Here is a 15753-nt window from a genome sequence, read left to right as displayed (position 1 = left end):
GTATGGAACAGTTAGAAAAGAGAGAACGAAATCGAGAAGAAATGAATAGAGAGATGTAGGAAATGGGGAGGTAGGCTAGAGTAGGGTACAGCTAGGAAAGAGAGAAAGGGAAAAGGGAGGAAGCGAGTGTAAAGGTTATGATAGAGAGAAGGAACCGGTAAAGAAGTGCAGGAGAGAGGTAGGGAGTGCGAGAGACAGATAGTAGGAAAGAGAGAAAGCGGAGAGGAAATGTAGGGAGGGGAAAATGAAGAGGGAGGAGGGGAAGAAACGAGGATGCACCTCCCGACAAGTGGGGAAGGAGAGTATATAGTGACCGGGGAGCTGGAGGACAACGGCAAGGAAAATAAAGCAGCATCTGCGCACACAAACGTGGCGGGAAGGCACCGGCGTTAACGCGAACGCACACGACCACGCACGCACGATACCAGAAAAAGAGCCGAGTCGCCATGGCTACGACGCGTCCGGGTCGGGCCCAAACATACAAGCCGATGAGGCGCTGCCGAAACAAGGAAAAGAGGAGAAAGAAACGGCACCCGCTGGCCGGCCCACTCGCGTCGCGTGCCCTGCAGCGGGAAATAAGTTCAGTGTGTGTGCGCGCGCTGTCGGGTCGAAAGGAAGACTCTCCGTGAGGGCTCCGCGTCACGAGACGATGTGTTTAAGATGCTCGCTGTTCGTAGCGTGGAAAAAGTGAGCCGTGCTTCCGCGATGTGCATGTGCTACACCGACGTTCAGCGAAGCTGAAGTTCTGGCGCATGGAGAAAAACGAGCACGAAGTTCTAGACAGAAGATGAAGAACGTTCTTATTTCTAAACCTGTCACGGTCACATAATTTTCTCCGCGCAGTTCCTTGGAATCGGTTTCGATGTTTGTTTTTTTTCTAAGTTCATTCGCTTCTTTCGGCGGTGTGTGATCGCAGCGTTAAATAGGTCGAAAGACCACTGGCCGAAGCACTGACATCGGATGGTTTGCGAGAACAACTGATGTGCGCCAAGAATCAACACTTGCCGTCTGACTGAAGCTTTGCAGCGAGTGTCTACTTTTGCGACTGTTGCAGTTTTTTTTTCTTTCTTGTCTTCTGACAATCCCGCGCTCCGTTTGTCAAAATATCTGCCAGCTCGAGAAAGAAGTCGACCTTACTGAACGCCCTTTCTCGGCTCCCCACTTCTCTACACGAGCTCTTCGCATGCCTGGTGACGACCGTCCGTTGCGACAGCTCGACTAATAGTGCGAACTGTGCCGTCAGCGCGAATATGGAGGCAAGGCTTACAGACAGGCTACCCATGTTACCGGGTTACTCTTTGCCGATTGTGGTGAGTAGACGAAACACTGATAGCGAACGCCTGTTGTGTTTAGACGTTCAGATGGCACGCTTTCATCTGAAAAGTTCAACTGTTCAAAGAGCCATAGCAAGTGTTTTACCGCCTTTCCTATCCTTTCTTTCTTCTCGTACCTTAACGCCGCGTCATCCGTGTAGGGTAGCCAACCGGATGCGCGATCTGGTCCTTTACCCTTTTTCTTTAGTGGGCGTGTACGCAAAATTTAATTATATTCCGTGGTTGTAACTGCCAGAACCATAGTCTGATTTGGAGGCACACCATAGTGGAGGACTCGCCGAATTGATTTTGACCCTCTGGGGTTCTTTAAAGCTCACCTAAATCTAAATACACGAGCGCCTTGGCTTTTTTTTTTTTTTTTTGCCCTTGACGCGGCCAAAATAGAACCGGCGACCTCGTGCTCAGCAGCGCAATGCCATAGACACTTGGCGACCGCCTTGGGTAGGCATGCATATATGTCTGAATAAAACTAAAATTGGGTCAGTCGGCACGACTGCATGTTTACCCATAGAGCGAACACAGAATCGGAACACGCCCACTAAAGACTACGCCACGCCACGCTCATGTGATCTCATTTTTCCTTGGTGTTCCGTCTAAGTTTTTGCGCTGTAGGTAAGCATATAAGTATGCTACGCGGGCCGCATTAAGTTTTACATGCTGTCCTTCCTGCTGCCTAACAAGCGATGAAATACTATATGGGTTGCAGTTTTAATTATGCATCTTTTCTTGCTGACTCATTTTCTGTACATAAAAGTAAGTATGACTTGTGTTGCGCAGACCCGGTTCCGGGGCACAGCTTGCAATACGTTCCTCAGTCAGGCAAAAAAATATTTCGTTTTATTCTTACGAAGTATGCAGCCTCGAATCGTGGCACTGAATGAAGGCTCCTTTCCGTGTCCCTTCCACGATCCCTTTAAAGCGGCCTTTTCTGTACGACAGACGTGTACCATAACAAAGCCAATTTTAGCACTTTTATTGAGCGGCTTTGTTTCAGAAGGTTGATTATTATTCCATTTAATGCAGAATAAAGCGCGAAAATCGGAGCGTGAATAAACAAACATGGTTATTTTATCGAACTGACATCATAAGAATGCCCGTTTCTAGTTTTGATTCGTAGATGCCGATTCACTCTCACTGACAATGAGGGAGACGCATCATGCTTTACAGCAGTTAAAGAAAGGAAAAATGTTTTAAGGAAGATATTAGACTTGACACTGTGACACTCATAGGAGGCTCAGGCGGAACAATTTCGGAGGACCCTGGGTTAGCCTGGCTATTTATGCCAGGCTAACCCCGCCTGCTGCAACACCAACACCCCCACCACCACCACCTTGAAAGACGCTCACTTGTTAGTCTAGTGTCTTTTCTATTGGTCTGACTCCAACAACTTTTTTTACCACTGGAAATCACGGTGCCTTACTAGGTCAAGCTATCAGCCCCTCTTTCACCCTCCAACATGTGAAAGAAAGAAAGAAAGAAAGAAAGAAAGAAAGAAAGAAAAGATGGAAGAAAGAAAGATAGAAAGAAAGTGTAGGAATGTCACAAATACTCTGATCGCGTGTATATTAAGTTTCCCCCGTCGTTTTATTGTTCTTTACGCTCTAATCACACTTCCAGTGTGGAATTCCAAACCGCGTGTTCTTTTTCGGTTTACATCTCTGCGTTTCGCATTTCGAAGCTGTCTATTTATGCCGAGGAACCAACAAGATCAATAAGTACGCTAGGTAATTCAGTGATCCAAGATAGCCGACTCCAGAAACGTTGTTACCCAGAGGCATCTTCTGTAGAGCTAGGTAGTAGAACATTTTGGTTTTCTACTCAGTGTACGCAGAGACCAGGAGGAACTAGTAGCTTTACACACACGCATTAAAAGACGCCGTGCAACATTCAAGCAAGTCTTACAAAGCACAAATTTGCTGCATGGAATGAGAAGAGATATCTTGCACAAGTAATCAGAACTAACACTCAGGTTAACATTCAATAGAAGGTGACCTGGGCTATTAAGTGAACGTCTTCAGCTCGACATGATAGCGAGTCAAGGGGTGTGGGCGCGGTGTGTCTGTACTGGACCAATGGGGAACGTTGATGGAGCACTGCGATGCCGTGGAAAACATGGGAGACAGTGCCGGTGCGATGGAGGCTGTTCGAGGGTCAGCCTGCGCTCAGCCTGCTGAGTTCGTGTTGCAGAGAACGCAGGGCGTGAACATTTAACAGAATTCAGAGTTCAGAACGCAGGGCGTTCAGCTTTCAGGACGCAAGGTGTTCGGCGTTCAGAACGCAGGGTGTTCAGCGTTCGGAACGCAGGGCGTTCAGCTTAGAGCTGTGCACGGGCCGCAATTCTGAGCCCGCGCCCGGCCTGGGCCCTACCCTACCACAGGCGGCCCGGTCCGGCCCAACGCCAAAGAAGCCTGAGTTCGCCCGGACCGGCCCAGCTCGGCCTTAGGCCGGGTTAAGGCCGGGCCCGGCCCGACCTGCAATAAGGCCACGCCGATACAAAAGGAAACAATATCAGGAAAATCAGTTTATTTAAATGACCTTATAATGTTGAACTCTTGCATTCCATATGACAAAATCGTGAAAATATACAGATGCAGCGCGCGCACAGAATTGTTATTCTAAGCTATTGTGCAAAAACAACAAGTTTCCCATTGATGAAGGGCTAAGGCAAGTGCGGCGCTTGTGCATTATGAATCTGGCAGCGTGAAGTTTCGTTCACTGCTTGAACTGGTGGCCGGAATGGCTAATAGCCTCTTAGCAAGAAGAGCAAGTTTTGGGTACGTAACTTGCTCGGCCCGGGCCCGGCCCGGGCGTGGGCCCGGCGTGGTAGCCTGTCCCGGGCCCGGCCTAAACCCGAGTAAGAGAATCTCCAAATGGCCCGAGCCCGGCCTGCAGGCCGGGCCGGCCCGAGCCCGTGCAGAGCTCTAGTTCAGCTTTCAGAACGCACGGCGTTCAGCGTTCAAGTCCAGAAGGGTGGTCTGGCTCAGCTGGTCTAGCAGAGCCTACATCGAGCGCAACGATCGCCATTGGCTAAAAAAAGAACAGTAGTAGCCTGCCGTCCCGAGCCTTCATGCGTTCTCCTCAGACTACTGCTAGGCTACTTGAATTAGGACCTCATTAACGCTGCCGCGTTGTATAACCGGCTTGACGCGTGAATACAATTATCGACAACTCTAGAACTGTCACGTAGAGTAGTAGAAACGATTGGTACAATTTCAATCGCCTATGATTTATGAGAGATGACTGCAGCGATGATCGTTTCTGGAAGTTAACGTGTTTTTCGAAAAGTATTCGGAAGAACAAACGCACATTGTATTGCACGTGTAATGCGAAGGGATTTTTTAAATTTTCTTTTAGTACGCGGCTATGAACAGATATTGGCGCCAACATGTGATACTGGCTACTCCTTCTCGTTAAAAAAGAAAAAAAAAACGAATTAAGAAAAGTTTGTCTAGCGATACCTAGCAAAACACGATAGAAAACAATAATAAATACCGCCAGAATTAAAACAATAACAAAAAGAGAAGACACCTATAACACATAAATGCCCCCCGTTAGGTCGCATAAATATTGAGCAACTCAACTCACAGACAGGAGCACAAAAACACGTATAAAGTAAGGTTGCAACGGCGTATACTAGCAATCGAATGTTGTGCAAATTTCTGCGACGCAATGGAGCAATGGAATCAGTGTCGTAATCGGCTGAAGAAATTGGAATCGAGCGTGCGAATATTTGACAACTTGGCACCCATGAACAAGCCACTTCTCCGGCAGGATAAAAAAAAGTGAAATGAATTGTTTTCTTTCTTTTCTTTCCAGCTTTATTTTTTTTTTTTTTCGGCAGAAGAACGGGCACATTTTTTGCGCGTGAAGTAGAAGGCGATAACGTCATTCGATTTCGCAGTGAATATGATCTGAACAAAATGATTTAGGATCATGCCAAGAAAGTTGCTACATAGCCGACGTTTTTTAAAAATATATCTTATTATGGCCGTTACTCCGTGTCGTTTTTGTTATCGGACTAGTGAGTACTTTCGAAACACCGCTTTCGATGAACTAAAGCAGCGGCACTTCTCTTTTTATTGCTTTAATGCTCGCAGTTTAAGAAATAAGGACGATGGTCAGAATGCTTTCTTGTCATCTTTATGTCTTAAGTTTGACGTTTTAGCTTTCACGCTACCATGGTTCCCTAGTGTTCATGACATAGTGCGATTTGATGGTTATCGATTGGAGTATATCCCAATAGAATTTACAGGAAGGGTGGCGGTGTCACCTTGTATATAAAGAACAATTTACATTACAACGTCATTCCTGAACATTGTGCCATAACGTCAAGTTGTGAATCACTCTTTATCAAATGCAACTCGTTTGTTATCGGAGTCGTTTATCGGCTTCCCCCTGGACCTTGTGGTGAATTTCTTAGCTTCTTTGAGTTTTTTCAGTATTCCTCGTCACCCCTGAAATTGCCTGCGGTAATTTTGGGTGATTTTAATATTGACCTTCTCAGACCAAATATCGCGCTTAGCGATTTCATTGTCCTCGTATACCTGCACGGCTTTTCAACGCATATTCATTGGCCTGCTCGAATTACTGATTGTGGAAACTGGAGTGAAATGTCTGATGCGGCTGGCTCTGATTCCAGTACCCCGTAAAACTTGTTCCTTGATAAAATTATTGAGTTTGATGAATATTCCTTTCCCGTGGTGACGCCGAGGAAATACAAGAGAACAAGAAAACCATCGGTAACTTACGACCTACGAAAATAATTAAAGGCGCGAAATAAACGCTTCGAAACCTTTTTGAATTAGCAAAGAGATAACGAACTTCTAAAACAATGCAAGAAGTTAAGAATTACACGCTGACTTAAATAAATCACGCATTATGTTAAATAAAAAAAGTTTTCAGATATTTCGTATAACCCGAAAAAAGGTTGACGTACTTTCAACACTTCACTAGGGTCTACTCAAACTGGTGTCCCACGGGAAATGAAACTAGGTGAGCAAGTCTTCCGTAGTACAGATCTTGCTGACAAGTTTGTCACTTTTAATTTACACTCGTGGATGTTTAGTTATTTAGGTGTCGGGTACTTTTTTTTATGCTATGTAAGCATACCCGCCAACCAGTGAACTTTAATGTTTGTAAAATCCCGCTCACCGCCGCAAGATGTGGTAGGGGGGGGGGGGGGATGTAGCAATCATTCTTTTTTAAAGCTTGCCCTGAGCACACGTCTTATTAGAAAAAAAAGAAACATACAAACTTTCATACCGATGACTTAACTTTTGACTCGAGGCACGTACACGCAACAATAAACGTGGCACAGCAAATAGCGACACCAACACGTTGCTTTTAAATGTGACTTTTTTTTTTTTTTTTCGCGACTGTTTCTGGAACTTGCCTATGTAAGCTAGCTCAAAGCAAGTACCATCTTGCACTCGTTCACCATGCACCGGAAGACTTCCAACGCAGGATTCGGGAACTTACTAACTACACATTTTTGCTAACAGAATTTGTTTAACGTAAATATTGACGCGACATTCGTAAAATCGTAAAAGAAGTCCGAATTCGTAAACTTTACGAAGCATTCTGGAGATTCGGCAGGTATGTACGTAAGTAATAAGAAAAGGAGAACAATTTTTCTTCGTCCTGTTACACCGAGCGAATATTTCTTTAATAATTAATGAATTGAAAAACAGTTACTCCTGCGGTTTCAATGGCCTTCAGACGGGACCAATTAAAGGAGTCGCAGATCTATTAAGTACATCACTTTGTCACATAACTAACACTGTGTTCTCTACTGGACTATTTCCCGACGAAATGAAGATTGCATGAGTCTCGGTTCTATACAAAGGTGCTGCTGTCGATTGCATTGGCAATTATCGACTAATTTCTCTACTCCCAATTTTCTGTAAAGTAAGTGAGAAAGCTCCGAACTCTGGAATAAGAGGGCAGCTTGAGAAACTTAAGTTACTATATATAAGCGAATCAGTGCGGATTATAAAAAGATAAATGTACTGAATCAGATCCACTTAACGTCCGCGAGAAAACTGCTTGTAATATATGAAAAATTAGCTGTAAACGATTGGAAGATTGTTTAGAATTTATCAAAACATTTGATTTTATTATACACAACATACCTTTTTTTAAATTACCATTATATGGATAGGGGCCGTGCACTTGATTTATTTATGGTGATTTTCAGAATCGCTCTCAATTCGCAGATATAGATTGCGCTAAGTCTGATCTGTCACCGATAGAATATGGTGTTCCTGCGTTTAGGCGACTCCAGACAAACACGTACCCACCCCCAAAGTACTTTAACAAAATCACAGGGGGCAAGGAAAGCGACCTATGTAGGCTCTGTTCACAAACAGGGACACTCACACACATAATGTGGGAATGCACCTCGCTCCCGTTTCCTCATCCCCCCGTCAGCAGCGAGACTGGACAGCCTGGCTCAGGTCCGGGAACGTCGACCAACAGCTTGAACTGGTGGACTGGGCGGAGAAGGCCAAACACGCCCAGGGCCTTACTTGAGCCCGATCCCTCAGCCACCTCCCCCTTTCCCCTTCCCCCTTTCAATAAAGTTTACCACCACCACCACCACCACTACCGCCACCACCAAGTCCCAATCATAGGCTCCGCAATTTTCCTACTTTATATAAATGATTTTGTGCATTTCCCTGAAATGCTTGACATAGTATTACATTCAGATGACACGAACGTCCTTTTTCCATCAAGTGACGCTTCACTTGGATTCTAATTGTTAATGGGTGGGTAAATAACCTTTCGAATTGGCTGACTGCTAACCAACTATTCTTAAATGTCAATAAGACAAAGCACATAGTGTTTTTTCCACTAAAAAAGCCAGTTCCTTCTTGATGGCCTAATTACATTTCAATCCCATTTGGTAGAGAAGGTTTCAGAACACGAGTTTATCGGCGTGTTTTTTCACGAAAGCTTTCGCTGGACAGATCACGTTAACTTTTTTAAGCGTAATATTACACAATAATTACATCTGTTAAACAAGTATCGTGCATTAGTACCTATGAAACTAAAGCGTCAGGTATATTTTTCTGTGATTCACACCCGGCTTCATTACTGTTTACATGTGTAGGGCGTAACTTCTAAAGCTTACTTGCAAGTTTGGTATATAATGCAGAAAAAGCGTATTCGTTTCATCCATAATTTATCTATGTGTGAATATACTGTTTTTCATATGTTAAGCAAGGTTGCATACTAAGCAATAATGTTTTGTGTGAACAAATAATGCCTGAAGTCATATTTCTAGAGTTCAAAACGGTTCGTGAAAACATATTTTTGTACGTACAACGCTACAACTGCACATTCTTCTAGAAGCAGACATTTTGTTAAGGTACGAACAAGAACAAATTATGGCACTCAATTAAAACGGCAGTTTCCTAATTTACTAAATATGCATGCTTCCTTAACTGACATCATAGAACAACCTTCATCTTTGCTTGTACATTTAGGAGACAATCAAAATTGTACTTCCTGGATTGTTTGTAACCTTCTTTTCATGTGTGCTTAATTATTTTTGATAAATGACGCAGTTCACTAGTCTAGTGCACTTAATTGTTGAAATGTGTTGTTTATTGCCTGCATCTTAAAGATGTGTTGTTTTATTACTCGTGCTATACGAAGTAGTGCGTGTACCATGGGCCATGTGCCATGTTTTTGTCATGTATATATTTTTTGTTGTATTTCTGGCGGTGCTCTGTGTTATCACTGTGCTAGGAGCCATGTAAGATACGCTTCCTTGCCTTTAGCTCCAGTGCCATGTCATCATGCAATGTCAAGTATTGTCAGAATCAAATCAACAACAACAACAACAACAACAAAAATAGAACAGCTAGTTCGGCGTCGTCTGAAGACTCTCGTGCGGGAAGCTTTCGGGTAGCTCTTTTCTCCTCGTTTCTTTTTCTGCTTTATTGGAAATTTTTCTTCTCACGCTTTAAAACGTGAAAGCCTGAAGCAGTATGGAATATCGCAGCCACAGTGAACGAAAATTAAGAGAAAAGCACACACACACACACTCACAATAAGGTGGGCATGGTTCGAAATATGCTCGTAATGGAGGAAGATGTGAGGGGTGAGAGGGTGAAGGGGCTCTTCCGAGAACCCTCTTATTCAACAATTTCTTTTTTCTTTTTTTTTCGTGCGGCGTGGAGTACTGACGTTTGCCAAAGGTTTCTCACAGCCTGCTTTTTTTTTCTCCAACGATTTCGTCTTTCAACCTCAAACAATGAGACCAGCAGCATTACCGAATGCCGAAAACGAACTTTACTTGCTTACCTTTCTTCATATCATCTCATAGTTGCTACGCTAACAGATAAATATGCTTTTAGAAGTTCACTCCTGCATGCGCTCTTTTAGTACTTCATCAATGTTACCACGGTATCCATTATATGCCAAGAAAACCGAGCACCTTGCTTAACGCTTAACTCTGGCCACGCAGACAAGAAGGTTTCGTTCATTTTACCATCTACGTGTGTGCAGCTTTTGACGATGTCTTGCCTCACTGTTTACGTTTTGCGAAATAGCCCTTGGGACGAAGCAAACTTTCTGTTATCTAAAGGGCCGGCCTTATTCCTATGACAATGCACCAGCTCTTCGGCTGCGGGTCCATAAAGAGCGACCTAGAGCAGGGACACGCGGCGGCTGTGATTCGAGAGCCGTGTCGCCTTTAAGCAACCCAAGCATAAAGAGACAGAAAAAAAAAAACGGCACCTTGCGCAAACAAGGAGGCCGTCGTCGTGCATGTACGAGTACAGTCGCCAAGGACGATCGAGTTTTAAAAATAGGACGCGAAAGACGCCAGATTTCGCTCAATGAAGGCCCCCCACCAAGACTGGTCACGTCCGCAGTGTAACGGACTATTCCATGGAAACCTTGTGACAAACGCGGGATATGTTATGTCAATGGTCACGTCGTCTTCCATATACTGACGGTTCTTTTGATCTCGAACGGCAAAGTTTTACTGCCTGCTACATACGCAGTCACGAAAAAGGTCGTTGTGATTTCGTCGTCAATGAATGATATCCGAACGACAGAGCGTCGCAAGAGCGCCGTGGAAGTCATTTTCTCCGCGTGTCAAAACTTCGCAAACGAGAAGCTGTGTCTTGATTGCAGTTTTGCCTCCGTCGCGTTTCTCGAACAACTAAATGTTCTTAGACGAGATAACACTCTAGCGATCTGCTCGTTAATTAATCACCCCGTTTTTAATGACTTCAAGAAAGTTTCGCATTGCCTTCGTCTTTCAGTCAGTCAGGTGAACGTCTCAGGAAGAATAAACTGTAGAGGTTAAATTTTGTAATGACTCCACGAATGCAATGGAGCGGTTCAGATGTTAGTTCGCATTTGTCGTTTCCTTCTTAAATCTAACCAGCATTCACCACGTGGCTCCGCGTTTTCTTTTTTACTCAGGTCAAAGCCGAGGAACCGCATTGCAGGACTTCAAATTTCGAGGAGAAATTGAACAAGCCGACAAGTAAAAGCAGACTGCAACGCGTGTATTCGCTCCTCTGCGTCTGTCGCGGTCCTTACGATCTTGTGTTGATGTATTCTCGTAGGCCAACGTTCTCTAACTATGGTACAAGATTCTTAGCGGCCGGTGACTTATGTGAGTCCCGAGTGTGAGCCATTCTGCGAGACAAGCAGCAGGACCCAGTAGCAGCAGCAATAGCAGCCACGGTCAGCAAAATCTGTGGAGGGTTTGCAAAGAAAGCTTAGCTTTAATACGTATCCGAAAGCGGAATCGAACCTCCGTCCTCTAGCACAAGAGCCCCAAAACCGCGTCGCGCTGCACTTGCACGATAGAGCTCAATTGGTCTCAATTGTCTCAATTCTACTCAAGAGCTCAATTGTGCTCTTGCTTTCACGCAAGAGCACAAGCGCGCACGCCAGTTTCCATTTGGCCACAGACGCAGGAATAATTAGGAGCGAAGAATAGCCAGGCTTACCTCATACTTCTAGGTATTTCACCTCAAACTTCTCCCTGCGTACGTCTCTCCTTACTATACGCTCGATATATTATGCCCTGTTTGCGAAATTTCATCACGAATACTTATGATTTGACTTGTGTTTACACACCGATGTGTAAGTTTATTGGCCTCCACGGTAAGTGAACGAAGCTCGTTATAACGCAGACAACCGCACGTGAACTAACGTTGACCAGTTTCGATAAAGTGACAATTTGACAACGTCTACCAAAACTATGCCTCACCTTTTGGTATTTGCACCTCGCGGTCGCTCAGCTTCTTATCGAAGGCTTTCCCCCACGCCATCCTGCATCTTTTACATCGTGTCGTTGGCGCATCGTTTAATTGCTCTCGCAAGTCACGTAAACTAAAATCAATTTATAATAGTCAACGCCGCGAGCACTCGAAATCTCACGCTTCAGCCGTACGCGAAGGCACCCCACAAAGTTAAGGTCCCTAGCTTACGCAGGAGTTATCTAGGGACCTTACGCCGGGTCAGTTCGCAGCGCCACAGCATCGAATGCGGCGAAAGAGAGCAACCGGTCGAGTGGGCAGGCCATACGACGCGTTGCTGCTGCGTTAGAGAGCGGGCGTGCCTCGACAAACGTCACACATCGTCTTCGTCCTCACGACATGCCTCTTTCGACGTCTCCCAGTGCGCACTGGCATGAACTGCTGTCAGGATTTGGGTATGGCTTGTGCGTGATGCGTAATCCATAAACATTTGCATGCTATTAGAGTTGTGAACTGCGCGGTACAAATACATAAACGTTGCATGAGGTAACACGTACCACAGGATGGCAACAAATACAGTTGTACGCGTCAAAATTAGTTTTATAGCACTTAATTAACCACTTCACGAAAGATACGCTTCGTCTTGATTCCAGCGTGTGCATTGGACTTTCGTAATCGTGTTACTCACGTCAGCGGCACTTTTTTCTTCCGAAAGTAGCGGACGCCGCCTCCTCCCCGATCGGGTTTTTAGTCCCTATTATTCCATAAGCTAGCAAATGTATCGTTCTCTCTGATTGAGGGTGTTCTTCAAGCATGTGGTTACGCTTTAAACTATAGAATTACCGATGACGGCCCTGCCAAGTGATGCCCAAATCGTGGTTTCGAAATGCCGAGTGTGTTACTGTTTCTTACGACAGCACCATGACGACCACAGGAGCCAAATTATATTCAAGTCTACACTGGTGAAATAGTAATGACGGCCGTTCTAGAGTGGGGACGCTATTGAACATAACGTCATTGAACTCGGTAGCTATGCAACACTGATATTAACTGCCTAAAGAGAGAAAGAGATAGACAAGGTAAATGACAGGGACGTTAGCAGAAGTAGGGCAAGTGAACCCTATTCTTGGTAAAGTTTCGGTTTAAGGGTAGGAAACATTAACGAAAGGCAATTCCAGTTGTCCATCCATGCACCGGAGGGGTGGAGGTTGGCATGTGTGAATAAATGATTAAAGTAAAAAAAAAGAGAGACGCAATTTGGGCACACGTGCGAGGAGCAACCGAGCATTTCAAAAGTAGAACCCGCGCCACGAACCAAAAAAAAAAGAGAAAGTTGTTGCGTGTCGACGGCCGGCAAGGTGGCATTGAGGCGTGAAGCTCGGGCCAGGCCGACTCTCGATCGTGAAGACGTAGTATTTGCGCACCTTAAAATAGCGGGACGGCGATGCCAAGGTCTCCCGTATTGCGGGCTGTCTCGCGATCACCGCAAAGCCACGGCACTGCGCGGTCGAATCGATGCGGCCCAATTCGGGAGAGCCCCCCGCAGCCGCTGTGCACGAACAAATCTCGGTGCGGCACGCGTTATCTTACCCGCGTTTCGGCGGCCCCGAGTCAGACGAGCTGGAGGCATTTATTCGCAGTCCCCTCTCCTGATGATTAAGGCGCGACGCCCTGGCCGACCCTCCATTTTCGGCAGCTGCTGCGATATGTGCGTGCGTGCGTGCGTGCGTGTGCGTGTGCGTATGTGTGTGTCTGTGTGTGTCTGTGTGTGTCTGTGTGTGTCTGTGTGTGTCTGTGTATCTGTGTGTTTCCCCTCTTTTCGCTTCCTTCGATCCCTTAGTGACCCACTTGTCTGCTCAGCTGAAGCAAGGCGTTCGGGTCGGAGGGACGCGGTCCGGGTAGAGGGCGCTTATTATTATTTAATGCGCACTCAGATCGGTCGGCGCCCATGGGCCCCAAAATGTTCTATAGTCATCGCCCCTTGCATAGTGACGAAATATAGCTGAATGTGCGGAAGGGAGAACATCGGGAAAGTAAAGATTCCGATCGACATTCCGTTCTTTCTTTTGCTTTTATTGTTGTTCTCCGTTTTCTGCGTCGGGAGAGGAGCCACGACGCGCTTCTTTGACGCGGAAGACAACGGACACACACAATATTGGGTCTGTGCAACGCAGTCGCTTAAGTTTTATTTGCAAAAGTGGTTTGCACGGAGTCGTCTCATGCGCACAGAAGCGGTCTGCATGACATCTAGTTCATACGTTGCCACCTTTCTAGACGTATACAAAACATTAAAACGCAAAGGAAACCGGGGCACGTAGAAAAAGAATCACTATTCACAGCTACAGTGGTGCATCGTTATTAAAGAAAGGAGAAAGCGAGTTAAGGCGCCAGTGAAAAACGCGCCAAAAATAAAGTTTTTGACACCGCTGTATATAGTTACACAATATTAAGGAGCTGCTAGGGTTGCGATCGCGGCATGTCCGTTTCCTTAAGGTGTTCAAGATGACGTCTCAATATGCACAAGATCTTGCGGCTACTATGTTTTAAAGCTCTTCGGCCGAGTTCAACCCAAAGGAGATGCGTATTTGAATTGTAGTGCACTTATATTAGCTTGGCGCACCTGAGACACCTATTTGCAGATGTCCGAAACTGCTCGTTAACCGCAGCGTCTGTGATCGCCTACAGCGACCACCTGCAGTGTCGAGTAATCAACAATTACGGCTACACAAAACCAAATATCCATAACTGCAACAAAGAGGTGAGGCGTGCAGACAAGACACAAGAGTAGAGAAGTTGTCCACTTCTCTACTCTTGTGTCCTCTCTGCACGCCTCACCTCTTTTTTGCATAATTAATCCCCACCAACTAGCTCAGCTTTCTGTCCGTTCTAAGATCCATAACTTTTCTCGCACGGTGAAGTACAAGGCCTTGAAAGTAGTTCACTTTTCTTGTTTTCTTGCTCTTCGCAAAAGTTCAATACTTAGTCCAGCACTTTATCAGGCTTGCTCACCCAAGACGTTGGATGTCTATAAGAATGACTGTATTTGTTTGTTTGTTTGCAATATCATGGTTTGTAATACGTCTGCATGTTTGCTACGCGAGATGCCTAAAAAGTATTCAGAACAATGGCAAATGCTTCTAAACATCCAAAGCACAATCACAAAACGTTAAAATCGAAAAGTGGCACCCACCGACTATGGCGTTGCAATAATGCGCACGAGGTCGCGGGTTCGACGCTGGCCTCGGTATCCGCGTTTCACTGGGAGGGAAATGCAAAAAAAAAAAAAAAAAATGCTGGGTCTCCCGTAATGTAGAGTCGATGTAAGCATAAAATGTCAACCGGCAAAGCGGATTCGTTGGACATGATACTATAGCCACAATCTTAAAATGGGTGTAGCGCATGTTCGCAACGGAACACACCACCACGCCGCACCACACCGCACCACACCACACAACGCCATACTGTGCACTGGTCCATATGGACGCTGCCCAGCTAGAAGAAGAAAACGGGCTGAAGGCGGCATGACAGGGAGCGAAATACGCCAAGGAGACGGAGCGCACTATCCAGCTTAAAAATTAAGATCCACTGAAGGAGGCGCCACGCAGCGTGGCGCCATCTCTCGAGACGACGCAAGACCCGCGCCGCGGAACTCCCGGACCGCTGGCGTTCAAAAAAACGCACAGGCAGGCAACCATATATCAGAGCGAAAGGATGCCAATGAAGTGTATGGTGCCCTGTATTTGCCTTTTGAAGGTCGCTATTGGAAATGACAAGTAAAACTATAGCGTATTAGAATTTACAGCTTGAGTGATATTTTGAACAAACATTAGGACGAACTTGGAAGCAATATTTTTGTAACTTGTTTGGGCAGTAACTAGCGCGTATAATGCGGTCCGATACAAAGGATTGGAGGCCAGATGCCGCATTTTCGTAAGTTTTGACTGGTTGCCCGTATGATCTCGTTTTGTTCTGGCAACTTGCCCGCATGTTCTCGTTTGAATGCCCGGATAATGGCTCTGGCTTTTGGCTTAATGTCATTTTAAGGTCGCTGACAACGGGAGCTAAATGTATTTCATGCTTAAAACGTTCGCGTACTTCGATTTAGGTACACGTCCAGGTGACCAAAATTATTCCGGGGCCCCCATTACGGCGTCCTTCATAATCAGATCGTGGTTATGCCTCTTAAACAT

At 45.5% G+C, this 15753-nt stretch overlaps 1 protein-coding gene across 2 annotated transcripts in view; it reads left to right on the top strand.

Annotated features, from left to right (window-relative positions):
• The first annotated feature begins 319 nt into the window (after positions 1-319).
• Positions 320-15753, top strand: part of LOC126523045 (EF-hand domain-containing protein 1-like) — a 43904-nt gene continuing 28470 nt past the window's right edge. For both annotated transcript variants that reach the window (XM_050171873.2, XM_055066574.1), the window contains exon 1: positions 320-1310. In XM_050171873.2, coding sequence (XP_050027830.1) covers positions 1251-1310 — 60 coding nt within the window. In that variant the 5' untranslated portion in view covers positions 320-1250. The remainder of the gene's footprint in view (positions 1311-15753) is intronic.

The sequence above is a fragment of the Dermacentor andersoni genome, chromosome 6, assembly GCF_023375885.2.
Source record: "Dermacentor andersoni chromosome 6, qqDerAnde1_hic_scaffold, whole genome shotgun sequence".
Taxonomy (NCBI): domain Eukaryota; kingdom Metazoa; phylum Arthropoda; class Arachnida; order Ixodida; family Ixodidae; genus Dermacentor; species Dermacentor andersoni.
This window is presented reverse-complemented; position numbering and strand designations above follow the sequence as displayed.